The following is a 13663-nucleotide window of genomic DNA, read 5'->3' on the forward strand; positions in this document are numbered from 1 at the left end:
CTGAAATTTGATCCTTAGACAGTTGAACAGACGAAAGATTGATTATTTGGAAACCGTCCTGGGTGTTGGTGGAATTGTTGGATTTTTGTTGGTCCACCTTCTGGAATCTGGAACTGGCTGGCTGAAAGTTTGTGTCGGACAGAAATCCCCCTGTAAAATACCAGAGCCTATATCATTCATCAATGATGTAGAGGCTCCCAATGGGGCAACAGGGTCAATGGGATTCAAACAGGCTTCGGTATGATGATCCATAAGTGCATTTTTAGCTAGTGTAGCACGTGTATTCATCTGACTTTTGGGAAACGCCCCCCGTTTGGAAGCATTGGTGGAGGCTGAACCCCTACCAGCTTTGGATTGGAACATCCCATGAATCTTGGGGCCTGTAGTTACACCTGCCATCTGGATGGCCGGAGTGGAAGGCATAGATGAATCAGAATCCGTACAATCGGTGGTAGAATCACGTGGATTGGACTGATTAGAGTTGGTATTTCTATTTTTATTTTTGTTGACGATGCTTGGTCGTTTACGGCCTTTGTTGGTCGCTGCCCAGTTATAGGCTTGGCCATTATCAAAAGCCAACTTATCACGGATGAATTTCTTGTCTTTGTTTTTTAATAAGGTGGATACATAAGCCTCCAAATCCTTATTCAAAGCAAGTTCTTTGGTAGGGAAGATTTCATCTGCAATGACGAGGCTATTATCTTTATATAGATCCTCGATTTCTAGATCTAGAGTGGCCAAATCGGATGAATACTGATCACATAAGAGAGTCATCATTTTTGCCTAAGACCCCACGGGGTGATCTTATCCTCAATGTACTTCATAAACTTTATGAAGTACATTGAGGATAAGATCACCCCGTGAGGTCTTAGGGGTCTTAGGATCCAGATCTTTCCCACTATTTTTAATGTCAGCTCAGAATTCAAGCTTGAATGGGAATTAAATCTTCAGAAATGTTCGGCAAAAATGATGACTCTCTTATGTGATCAGTATTCATCCGATTTGGCCACTCTAGATCTAGAAATCGAGGATCTATATAAAGATAATAGCCTCGTCATTGCAGATGAAATCTTCCCTACCAAAGAACTTGCTTTGAATAAGGATTTGGAGGCTTATGTATCCACCTTATTAAAAAACAAAGACAAGAAATTCATCCGTGATAAGTTGGCTTTTGATAATGGCCAAGCCTATAACTGGGCAGCGACCAACAAAGGCCGTAAACGACCAAGCATCGTCAACAAAAATAAAAATAGAAATACCAACTCTAATCAGTCCAATCCACGTGATTCTACCACCGATTGTACGGATTCTGATTCATCTATGCCTTCCACTCCGGCCATCCAGATGGCAGGTGTAACTACAGGCCCCAAGATTCATGGGATGTTCCAATCCAAAGCTGGTAGGGGTTCAGCCTCCACCAATGCTTCCAAACGGGGGGCGTTTCCCAAAAGTCAGATGAATACACGTGCTACACTAGCTAAAAATGCACTTATGGATCATCATACCGAAGCCTGTTTGAATCCCATTGACCCTGTTGCCCCATTGGGAGCCTCTACATCATTGATGAATGATATAGGCTCTGGTATTTTACAGGGGGATTTCTGTCCGACACAAACTTTCAGCCAGCCAGTTCCAGATTCCAGAAGGTGGACCAACAAAAATCCAACAATTCCACCAACACCCAGGACGGTTTCCAAATAATCAATCTTTCGTCTGTTCAACTGTCTAAGGATCAAATTTCAGTTCTTGAACTCGGCCTATCTTTTTGCCCAACTCAAAACATTGACGCATTCGAACTTATTAAAGACATCAACCTCTTCTCTAGAAAGCTGATGTTAAAAATTTTATTTGACAAACCTAAACCTGCTATTCACACTACCAACTTTGACAACCCTCTGTGGCAAAACATGTCCATTGCTGATATTAAGGCAGTTGAGGAGTTAATGGAACTCTGGGAAGAAGGCCATATCAATGACGACGACCTATCGGCAGCTGAACTCTTGGAGTCTAACTTTGATCCATCTACATCACCATCCACTGGCCTTAGACCTAATATCATTCCCACTACATCGGTTCAAAGGGAGTATAAACCCAGATCACGAATGTTCCCCACCCTTCAGGGGAACCCTAATGTATGGGCCTTCACCAGTCAAGTGACTAAGGAAATAACAGAAACAAAATGGGTTAACCCATCCCAAACCAATTTGACATCTACCCAGAAAGCGGCTCTTGCCTCTTTACAGCAATGTTCGGAAATTATAATCAAGCCCTCCGACAAGGGCGGAAACCTTGTTGTAATGGATGTCACTCAATATGAATGCATGGTACTTAACATACTTAACAACAAACAATGGTACAGAAAGGTCTCATTAGACCATCTGAACCTCACTACCTCTCTATATCAGAGATTAATAGGTTCCGCCTATCACACTGGACTTATTACTAAAAAAACCTGGGAATTCCTTAATGTCACTTGCCCACGCACCCCAACCATGTATGCCTTGCCCAAAATCCACAAAAATGTATCCCCACCCCCTGGACGCCCCATTGTGTCCGGTAATGGGTCTCTCACTGAAAAAGCCAGTGAGATGGTCGATGACTACCTTAGACCACACGTTGAAGGTCTATCTTCATATCTACAAGACACCAGCGACTTGCTCAGATCCCTCGATGGCATTTCTGTGCCTGAGGGGTCTTGGCTGGTATCGTTGGATGTTGAGGCCCTATACAACTCCATCCCCCATGCCCATGGGGTGGGAGTTGTCGAGGGCTTCTTATCTGGATGCATTGAGGCAAGGCCTCACTACAATCAATTTATTTTGGATCTTTTGAGGTTCATCCTCACCAATAACATTTTTCTCTTTGGTTGCTCCCACTACCTCCAGGTGCAGGGGGTTGCTATGGGGACCAAGTGTGCCCCCTCTTATGCAAACCTGTACCTGGGGGGGTGGGAGCGCAACCTCTTTCATCAAGATGGGATCCAGCACCATTTGGAACATATCCCATTTTGGCGTCGTTTCATAGACGACATTATGTTCATCTGGACTGGACCCCATCTTGATTTGATCACCTTCCTTAATAGCCTTAAGACCAATGATTTCAACCTTAAATTTACTTTTGAAACCAGTCAGACAAGAATTTCCTTTCTTGATGTCCACATTTTTATTCAACCAGACGGCACTATAGGTACTTCTTTATTTAGGAAACCCACGGCAGGGAATGCTTTGCTTCATGCATCCAGCTCCCATCCTGAACCTCTCAAATCCAGCATCCCCTATGGACAATACCTCAGACTTAGGAGGAACTGTAGCTCTGATGAGGACTTCATCCAAGAGGCAAATTCACTACAAAAACGTTTCCGTGATAGAGGCTATAGTAACAAGTGTCTAAAAAGGGCATTTGCCAGAGTAAAGACCAAAACCAGAGGTTCTTTACTTCATGACCCGAAATTACCTAAACCAAACCCGGGGTACCAGAATAATTACCTGCTTCTCTGGACATCACCAACAAATAAGGACCATCCTTCAAAGACATTGGTATTTGCTCATGGGTGATGAATTAGTGTCTAAACATCTAGATTCTCACCCTCAAATTACCTTTCGCAGGTCCAGCTCGCTCCGTGATAAGCTGGTCAGGAGTCATCACTCCAGTCGTACATCTATCCCTGCTAGTCTGCTAGGTACACGCCCATGCCACAAGTGTGCATTCTGCAGATATATATATGCATCGGCTACATGTGTACTTCCGAATGGACATAAATACAAACCCTATTTTGCGGCCAACTGCCAATCAATAGGTGTTGTTTACATCATGCAATGCTCCTGTCATGCATTCTATGTCGGTAAGACGAAGAGGCCCTTTTTCCACCACATCAGGGATCATGTTGCCCTGGTGCGAAAGAAAAAGATGGAAACTCCCATCAGCAGACATATGGGATTGTTCCATAACTTCGACAGCACGTGCATGCATTTTTTTGCACTTGAGTATGTCCCCCCAGGAGATCGAGGAGGGGACTATGATAAGATACTTTTGCAAAAAGAAGCTAAATGGATCCACCAATTAGCGGCTCTCAAGCCACCCGGTTTGAATGAGGGGTTCAGTTTCAAACCCTTCCTCTAAAAACAGATATTGTTTAATCTTGGTTTTGCTTCTTTTATTTTAATTTTTCTGTCCTTTCCCCTATATTGAATGTTGTCTATTGTTAAATCAGTCATTTTCATATCCAATGTATCATTCAATGTCTACATGTATTTACAGAGCAGATTTACCAGCACCCTTTGATCAAGATCACCCCCCCCCCTTTTTATGTTATGGAGAAATATACTTATACATTGTTTAGTCTTTATTGACATATTTCTTTCCTTAGCTTTCCCAATAACCACAATCATTGTATTGGCTCGTTATTTATCCTCAAACCATGCTTTGGGTCTCTTTCTATATATCTATATATGCTTTTGCCATGCCTGTATTAGTATTTGCCTCCACTGGTCTCCTTTTTTCATTATGCCGCTGTCTTTGTGCTGTATGGGCAATAGGGGCGCACGTTTTAATGTGGGGAAATAGGCCCGGTCCCTGCTATTCATGTGATCCCATATGGGCATTGTCTGTTGGTGCTGTTCACTTTCGCTTGGCTCCACCCATCTGCCTTCGATGGGGACATTTTTGGTTTGGCCCGGCCACCTCCATTCTGGCCTTCTCTCACCATGCCGCGCTCACCCATTAGTGGGTTCACTGTGTTTTCGCCGCCGCTCACCGTCAGGTGACGACGGACTGACTGCCAGTGACCCACTCTAGTTTGTCATCCGTTTTGCCAGGTCTCCATCCCTGATCTAAGATGGCGCTCACTTTCAGCGCCGTCCTGTGACGTCATCCATCCGTCACGGACGTGCGCGCGTCTGGTATGCTTCGCCGCTGTTGGCGATCCATGACAGGGGATTTCAATTGTCCTTCCCCCCTGTCCTCCCCTCTTGGAGTCCAGCACCTATCACTGCCCATCACTTCAGCCCACCCCCAGCGGCGTCATCAAACGCCGCTGTGGGAGGTATATAAAGAGATCCACATTCATGATCTATTCAATGGCTCTGCCTTGTCAGGGTCACTAGACTGATTGGTCTCTGATCTATCCCTGCTTTTTAGCCAACCTGTCAATAGTGAAGAGGTAAGTGGTGTGCTACTATCTTGAACTGTTCACCACATTAATAATTTTTTCAGCTGTTCCCATTTATTCTAATATATATTACCTATACATATAATATATTTATTTTCTTGCTTTTTACCAGTCTTCAACATTGGGGATTTTGTCCCACTCTTTGACCAATGGTTGTTAACCATTTAGATGCTGGATTTATCTATACGCTGATGCCAGCTTTATTTACTGGACCCTACCAACCTCATTAGGTATATATTATATATTTTTTAGGATATTTTTCCTCTTTACTTCTCGCTATATCCTGCAAGTACAGTGTCCTATGCATAGATTTTTTAATCTGTGCATGCATGTATCTGTTTGGAATTTTAGGGATTTACATAATTTACCCATTATATTTACTTTCACCTATTCCCTCTCTTTTATACTGCAGCATCTCTTTGACGGCTTGTATATGGAATGGTTCCAGTGGGGCTCTATGCCTACAGGTTTAATTTGGCTTTAAACTATGGCTGTGTATGCTTAGTTTTTACTACATGACCTTTGATGATCTTTGATCTCTGCGTGGTAAGTCTGCTCATGATCACCTTGATTTATTATGGTTTTTGTGATCTCTGTATTTATTCATGAATATTTGACATTATTCAATCAATTTTGTTCCTTTTCAATTGTTAATGATTATTTATTGTTTAAATTTGCTTATTGTCTGTTAGTATAATACTATCGACACGCCAATTATCTATACACAATATTGATGATGTTGTTCTCTGCTTATCCCTTGTAGCCTTCCCTGTATATATGCTCCTGATGAAGCTTGTAGCGAAACATGTCGGGCAATTTCTAACAGGTCTGGGCGTTGCTTGGTTTATTCGAGCCGCTACATGATTACAAGGATCAACAATGTCATGTTTCAATTCTGTGAAATTTTGTATTATTTAATAAATTATATTTTTATCTACATTATTATTCTCTGATATATTCTTTAATTGACACCGTTTAAAGTCCCTGGGTTTGTTACCCGATCCCCCCATCCAATCCTTTTCCATTTTCTATGGGATGTGGTGTCCTATGATTTGACTCCCTATGCCTCATTAATCTACTTTAATGTAAAGTTTGCATAGTCTGTTAATTTGTGTTGTAGTCTGTATTAGACACATTCAACACTATTCAACACATGCAGAATGGTGTAAAAACATTTCCAAAGCACCATGAATTATATTTTAAATGTACAAAATAAGCACTGTATGTATTTTATTTTTACATATTTTTTATTTACACCTGTCTTTGAATACAGAAGCATGGCCGTACCTGGATATTTTACATGTTTTTTTAATGTCATTTTTCTTTTGAAGTATGTGCTTCTTTCTGGAAATGTGCTTTTGGTGTCACAGGGTGTGTACAGTAACAGACTAGAAATGTCGGTCTTCATTTGCTATGTTGTCTATCATATGAAAAAAATTGTTTTAAATTGGTTTGTGTTTACCTTGCAAATAAAGGAAGAAGATTGTGCTAAGTGAATCAGCAGTACTTAGCCTGTGGCTTCGTCATTTACCGAGCCTTGAAAAAGCTGTGCTGGATCTATTTCAAAGATTAATTGCCCTCCAAAGCAAATCAGTGAAAGAAATGGAACATATTATAAAGGATTCATTCTTGGTAAGTGCTTTAGCCTAACAGAAGTTTATATTTATCCCAAGATTATTGTAGGAATAAATGTTTGCAATATACAGGATACCTATAAATATATGTATATGTCTAGCATATGTACAGTGGATAAAAAAAGTCTACACCCCTGTTAAAATGTTAGGTTTCTGTGATGTAAAAAAATGAGACAAAGATAAATAATTTCAGAACTTTTTCCACCTTTAATGTGACCTATAAACTGTACAACTCAGTTGAACAACAAACTAAAATCTTTTAGGTGGAGGGAACTAAAAATCAAAAACTAAAATAATCTGGGTGCATAAGTGTGCACCTTTTGATTTTTTTTTACAGCCCTCAGTCAATTTGGATATGACTCTATTAACATGACACACCTTTACTTGGCAATATTTGCCCACTCTTCTATGCAAAAACACTCCAAATCTGTCAGATTGCAAGGGCATCTCCTGTGCACATCCCTCTTCAGATTACCCCACAGATTTTTAATCTGATTCAGGTCTGGGCTCTGACTGGGCCATTCCAAAACTCTAACCTTCTTCTGGTGAAGCCATTCCTTTGTTGATTTGGATGTATGCTTTGGGTCATTGTCATGCTGAAAGATTAAGTTCCTCTTCATATTGACTGGTATTTGGAACTGTTCATAACTCCCTCTACCATGACTAAGGCCCCTGTTCCAGCTGAAGAAAAACAGCCCCAAAGCATGATGCTGCCACCACCATGCTTCACTGTGGGTATGGTGTTCTTTTGATTATGTTCAGTGTTAATTTTGCGCCAAACGTATCTTGTGGAATTATGGCCAAAAAGTTCAATCTTGGTTTCATCAGACGATGACACATTTTCCCACATGCTTTTGGGAGACTTCAAATGTGTTTTTGCAAAATGTAGCCAGCCTTGGAATTTTTTTACTCGTAAGAAAAGGCTTCCGTCTTGCCACTCTACCCCATAGCCCAGACATATGAAGAATGTGGGAGATTATTGTCACATGTACCACACTGCCAGTACTGTTTTTCTGTTTCCACTACCACTGCTTTAATGTTGTTGTAGGCCTCTTGGCAGCCTCTCTGACTAGTTTTTGTTATCATCTTTTCATCAATTTTGGATGGACGTTCAGTTCTTAGTAATGTGCCATATTTTCTCCACTTGATGTTGACTGTAGTTCCATGGTATATCTAATGCCATGGAAAATCTTTTGTAGTAACTGTACATACCTATAAGTCTTTATTCTGTTTTCTTTAACACCACTCACATTACAATCTGACAGTCCAGTCTTCTTTAAATCTACCAACAACTATGTATGATTGGATATAAATTAGTTGGATGATTACATCGGGGTAGATCCACAAAGAAATTACGCCGGCGTATCTACTGATACGCCGGCGTAATTTCAAAATTCCTGCGTCGTATCTTTGTTTTGAATCCTCAAAACAAGATACGACGGCATCTTGGCTAGATCCGACAGGCGTACGTCTGCGTATGCCGTCGGATCTAAGAAGCAATTTTTTGGCGTCCGCTAGGTGGCGTTCCCGTCGTAATCCGTGTCGAGTATGCAAATGAGCTATTTCCTACGATCCACAAACGTACGACCGGGCGTCGCATTTTTTTTACGTCGTTTCCGTTCGCCTTTTTCCGGCGTATAGTTAAAGCTGCTATATGGTGGCGTACTCAATGTTAAGTATGGCCGTCGTTCCCGCGTATAATTTTGAAAATTTTACGTCGTTTGCGTAAGTCGTCCGTGAATGGGGCTGGACGCCATTTACGTTCACGTCGAAACCCATGACGTCCTTGCGACGTCATTTGCAGCAATGCACCCTGGGAGTTTTTACGGACGGCACATGCGCAGTTCGTTCGGCGCGGGGACGCGCTTCATTTAAATGAAACACGCCCCCTACCCGCCGAATTTGAATTCCGTGCCATTATGCCGCGAGAGACACGCTACGCCGCCGTAACTTATGGTGCGGATTCGTTGAGGATTCAAACCAACTAAAAGTAAGTTACAGCGGCATAGCGTATCTTAGATACGCTGCGCCCAGCGCAGATGTATGTGGATCTGCCCCTTAGGTCCTAATATTACACTTGTTTCTGGAAGGCCCCAGAGTTTGTTAGAAAACATATGTGCACAAACAGTATCACAAAGACCACGGTACTATCACTAACAAGCCTGAGCTAAAGTTCTGGCAGACCACCATTTAGGGCTATACATTTTTTTTTAAAGTTTACAGTGATTTTAAAGGCTTTTTGCGGTGTGGTTTCAAAAAGGGTCCTGTGCAGTTTTGGGTCCAGTTTAGGTACAAATTTAGGCAAAATTTGCACCTGAACCGGCGAACAGGAACGCACCTAACCCTGAACTGCAAACCGCAACTGCACATATGTGAACCCGGCCTTATACTTTCATGCTTTGTGCAATGATATTGCACAGAGCAGCCCTGAAGCTCTGCTTTTGGGGTCCCTCGCTGGCTCTGTGCCCAGTGAGGAGAGGAACACAGACCAGTGCTGCTTCAGATGGGCACAGCACTGGATCAAGATAGAACTCAGGTAAGTATAGGGCGGTGGGGGGATGATACTACTACTGAGACATTTTTTACCTTATTGCAGGGAATGCATTAAGGAAAAAAATGTCTTGCCTTTATGCACATCTGTTTTACAGTAGGATGTCTTCCATATAAGTGACCAGGTAAAGATGGCACTTGTCAAAGAAGCAATCAGGCACAAGGACAATGGTAATTCTAAGGTGGAAATCTACATGAAAAAACATTATTTTAAGCCTGGATGCTCCCCAACGTCTGGCTTTTTGGAAGAATGACACTAACCGCCATTGTTTAAATAACCCAAATCAAATTCTGTTATGAATAGCCAAAATTTGAAAAAATAAATTACATGCATGGTCTGATAAAAACAAAATTTAACTTTGTGATCTGAGAGTAAAACATTATGGGCCAGATTCACGTGAGCGTATTATTTACGCTACGCCGCCGCAACTTAGACAGGCAAGTGCAGTATTCACAAAGCACTTGCTCCGTAAGTTGCGGCGGCGTAGCGTAAATTGGCCGGCGTAAGCCCGCCTAATTCAAAGTAGGCTGGTAGGGGGCGTGTTGTATGGAAATGAATCGTGACCCCACGTAAATGACGTGCCTAACGAACGGCGCATGCGCGCGCATTCTCAGTATCACGTCAAATTTTCTCCCTAAGTTACGTCGGCTCAATGCTTTGTCGACGTGAACGTAACCTACGCCCATCCCCATTCACGTACGACTTACGCAAACAACGTAAAATACGACGCTGTTCCGATGTTTCCGACGTCCATACCTTAACATGACTTACCCCTGCTTTATGAGGGGTAAAGTTATGCCGGTCGTACGTCTTGCTTAAACAGCGTATAGTAATACGCCGGGCGCAAGTACGTTCGTGAATCAGCGTATCTAGGTCATTTGCATATTTATAATGGGAACGCCGAATGCGTCCAGCGTAACTATGCACCCACGATACGCCGGCGTAGGCAAGATACGTCGGACGGCTGAAGCCATGTTTGTGGGCGAATCTCGCTTTGTAAATCGGCGTAAAGATGCGACGGCGCACATTTGAAATTACGACGGCGTATCTGCATCAAGCCAATGTATCAAGCCAACTTTACTCATCTAAGAACAACAATCCCCACGGTGGTGGTAGCATCACATTGTAGAGATGGTTTTCATCAACATGGACTGGGGTCGATCAGGATTTAGGTCAAGATGGATGGAGCCAAATACAGTACAATGCAAGAAATAAACTTGTTTCAGCCTGCAAGAAGTATGAGACTGGGCCATCATAACAATGTCCTAAACGCACAGCCACAATTGCAGTGTTTTAAAAAGAATCACATGGATGCATTAGAATGAACCATTCACTCCAACTAAAATCTTGCAAAGAAATGTATAGAATATTACAATGTTCTTTAAATTTTATAAATGTTTTACTTTTCGGTTGATTTGGCTGTTAATCTCAGATGAATGTACAGTAAAACCTTGGTTTGAGAGCGTTTTGCAAGACAAGCAAAATGTTTTAATACATTTTGCCTTGATATACAAGCGATATCTTGATATAAGTGTAGCATCATGTCACAACTGAGTATAAAAAAGAAGAGCTTCTAAGTCAGTTGTTCTCAACCTTTCTTGTGCCGTGACCCCTTGATAAAATTTCCCAAGTTGTGGGGACCCCTAAAATAATTTTCGTAGCGTAAGTTTTCAGCACCCAATGCAAGACAAGTAATTTGCGCCCCTAACCCACAGACATTTAGCACTCCCTGAGTCCACTCACAGTATTAAAATCCCTTATGGTACATTTTAGGATGTACCATTTGTTCTCCTTTCTTTGCCTTTTATCTCTTGTTATCCTAATTTCTTGTTTTTTTCCCCCCCATACCTCTCTCTAGCGATCTTACTTGTTCTTTCAGTGGGATCAGTGGCAGTGCTGGGGGAAGTTCTGATCAACCAATTTCAGTGCTCTTGATCAAGGTCATCTGCTAAACTGAAAACTGTAGTGGGCACTTTTAAAGGCAACTCTAATCACAGGTAGTGTTGTTCACTGTGTCTCCAGCTTCACTGTGTCTCCGGCTTCGTAGCGTCTCGCAGCAGTGACACCTATGCCAAAATCAGGAGATAGTGTCTCCTCCAGCCCCTCCCACTTCACATTTCTCACCAGTCAGTTGACCTCTAGTCTCTGCCCCCCGGCAATGCCGTGAACTGAGTGGGTGCCTGCAGGCTCCAGGAACAGCCCAGCTGGGCGGCCACGAAAAGGCTGGGAGTGGTGTGGGCTTCAGAAACAGCCTGGGATTCGGTGGCCCCTGGCAAATCGTCAATCGACCCCCGAGGGGATCCCGACCCAGGTTGAGAACCACTGCTCTGTGTAGCAATGTGGTTACATTTAATGAAGGTACAACATTTAGCAACATATTGCTACACTTAGAGGTGCCTCTCTCCTCTTTTATACCCTGTAAAAAAATGCTTTGATATACAAGTGCTTTGGGTTACAAGCATGTTTCTGGAAGGAATTATGCTCACAAACCAAGGTTTTCCTCTATACGAAGAGGAGGAAGTTTCACTCAAATCTGTCTGGGACACATCTAGTGATACGCACAAAACAGATATCAGATTACATTACAATACAAGTGTGGAAAGTCTCCCACCTCTCACTTGTGGGAGTTGAGATCTCAACCTAGCTTCTTTAATGAAAGTAATCTCTCTTGTCTTTTTTGTGATCGATTCGGATTCTACAAATGGTGTGTTAATGGCCTGTACATAATCCATATGGTGTTAGGTGATTAGTGTATGTGGGAATGTGAGTCATGCATTCTTTGTGATTATATTATGTTCTCTAATCAAGACTGTGTTAGTGTAAGGCAAATGTATAGTTATTAAAGCTAGAACAATATGTGTATCTGAATGAACTATCTGTAGGATCTGCACAGTGCACATTCTGTTTCAGCACAAAGTGGAAATGTGATCTTCTATGCATTATATTTCGTTCATGAAAGTAATTAAAGTGTGTGATGGTCTAGTAACTCCTATTTTATAAGGTGTGCAGTTAATTTTGTTTCCTGTCCCCTGAGAATTAAACAAAATGAACTGTAGAAATTCTAGAATCTCTGGGAAGTTATAAAATAGTTGAATAAAGATACTGTACATTTGTGCTTCCTCTGAAATAATGTTTCCCTCTGTATATTATCTGTAGGATGTTTTTTTTTTTCTTTTGCATTTTAGTGAAAATATAAAGGAGAACATTAATGAAGGCAAAAGACAATCGCTAGTATTCACAAAATATAAGGCCAATTACACTTCTTAAACCTAGTTTTTTATTGTGAGTGTTCTAATCCTCTGCACTGAATAAGGATGACATAATAGGAATACATCTTATGGTAATGAATGTTATTCAATATAGCATTTTGAACATCAGACCAATGTTCAGACACCTGTATCATGATGCCTGGCATGTAATAATGCTCACATTGCATTGAGAAATAGCAAGGTAATAAGTCCAGCTCTAATCTGCTCATTAGTAGATCACACAGTAGTAATGATTGCAGATCTTACAATTGCAAGTGTGTTTATTAAATTGAAAAAAATGAAAGGCAAAAAAAGTGAAGGATTAAAGCTGACCCTGAGCACAAAAACTTGCACTGAAATATATTCCCCAAGAATATAAATCCACTTTGTGTGCATCAAATACAGTATCTAACAAAAGTGAATACACCCCTCACATTTTTGTAAATATTTTATTATATCTTTTCATGGGACAACACTAAAGAAATTACACTTGTTGAAATGACACTTTACAATGTAAAGTAGTGAGTGTACAGTTTGTATAACAGTGTCAATTTGCTGTCCCCTCAAAATAACTCAACACACAGCCATTATTGTCTAAACCACTGGCAACAAAAGTGAGTACACCCCTAGGTGAAAATTATCAAATCGGGCCCAATTAGGGCCCAATTAGCCATTTTCCCTCCCTGGTGCCATGTGAGTCGTTAGTGTTACAAGGTCTCAGGTGTGTTAAATTTGGTGTTATCACTCTCACTCTCTCATACTGGTCACTGAAAGTTCAACATGGCACCCCATGGCAAAGAACTCTCTGAGGATCTGAAAAAAAGAATTGTTGCTCTACATAAAGATGGCCTAGGCTATAAGAATATTGCCAAGACCCTGAAACTGAGCTGCTGCAGCACAGTGGCCAAGATCATACAGGGGTTTAACAGGACAGGTTCCACTCAAAACAGGCCTCGCCATGGTCGACCGAAGAAGTTGCGTGTACGTGCTCAGCATCATATCCAGAGGTTGTCTTTATGAAAAAGACATATGAGTGCTGCTAACATTGCTGCAGAGGTTGTAG

General features: G+C 41.6%; 1 protein-coding gene across 2 annotated transcripts in view; it reads left to right on the forward strand.

Moving 5' to 3' along the window:
• The window catches only part of FANCC (FA complementation group C), a 306329-nt gene that overhangs the window by 193053 nt on the left and 99613 nt on the right, over window positions 1-13663 (forward strand). For both annotated transcript variants that reach the window (XM_040355483.1, XM_040355482.1), the window contains exon 8: window positions 6643-6799. In XM_040355483.1, coding sequence (XP_040211417.1) covers window positions 6643-6799 — 157 coding nt within the window. The remainder of the gene's footprint in view (window positions 1-6642; window positions 6800-13663) is intronic.

The sequence above is a fragment of the Rana temporaria genome, chromosome 1 (genome assembly GCF_905171775.1).
Source record: "Rana temporaria chromosome 1, aRanTem1.1, whole genome shotgun sequence".
In the NCBI taxonomy this organism is placed as follows: Eukaryota; Metazoa; Chordata; class Amphibia; order Anura; family Ranidae; genus Rana; species Rana temporaria.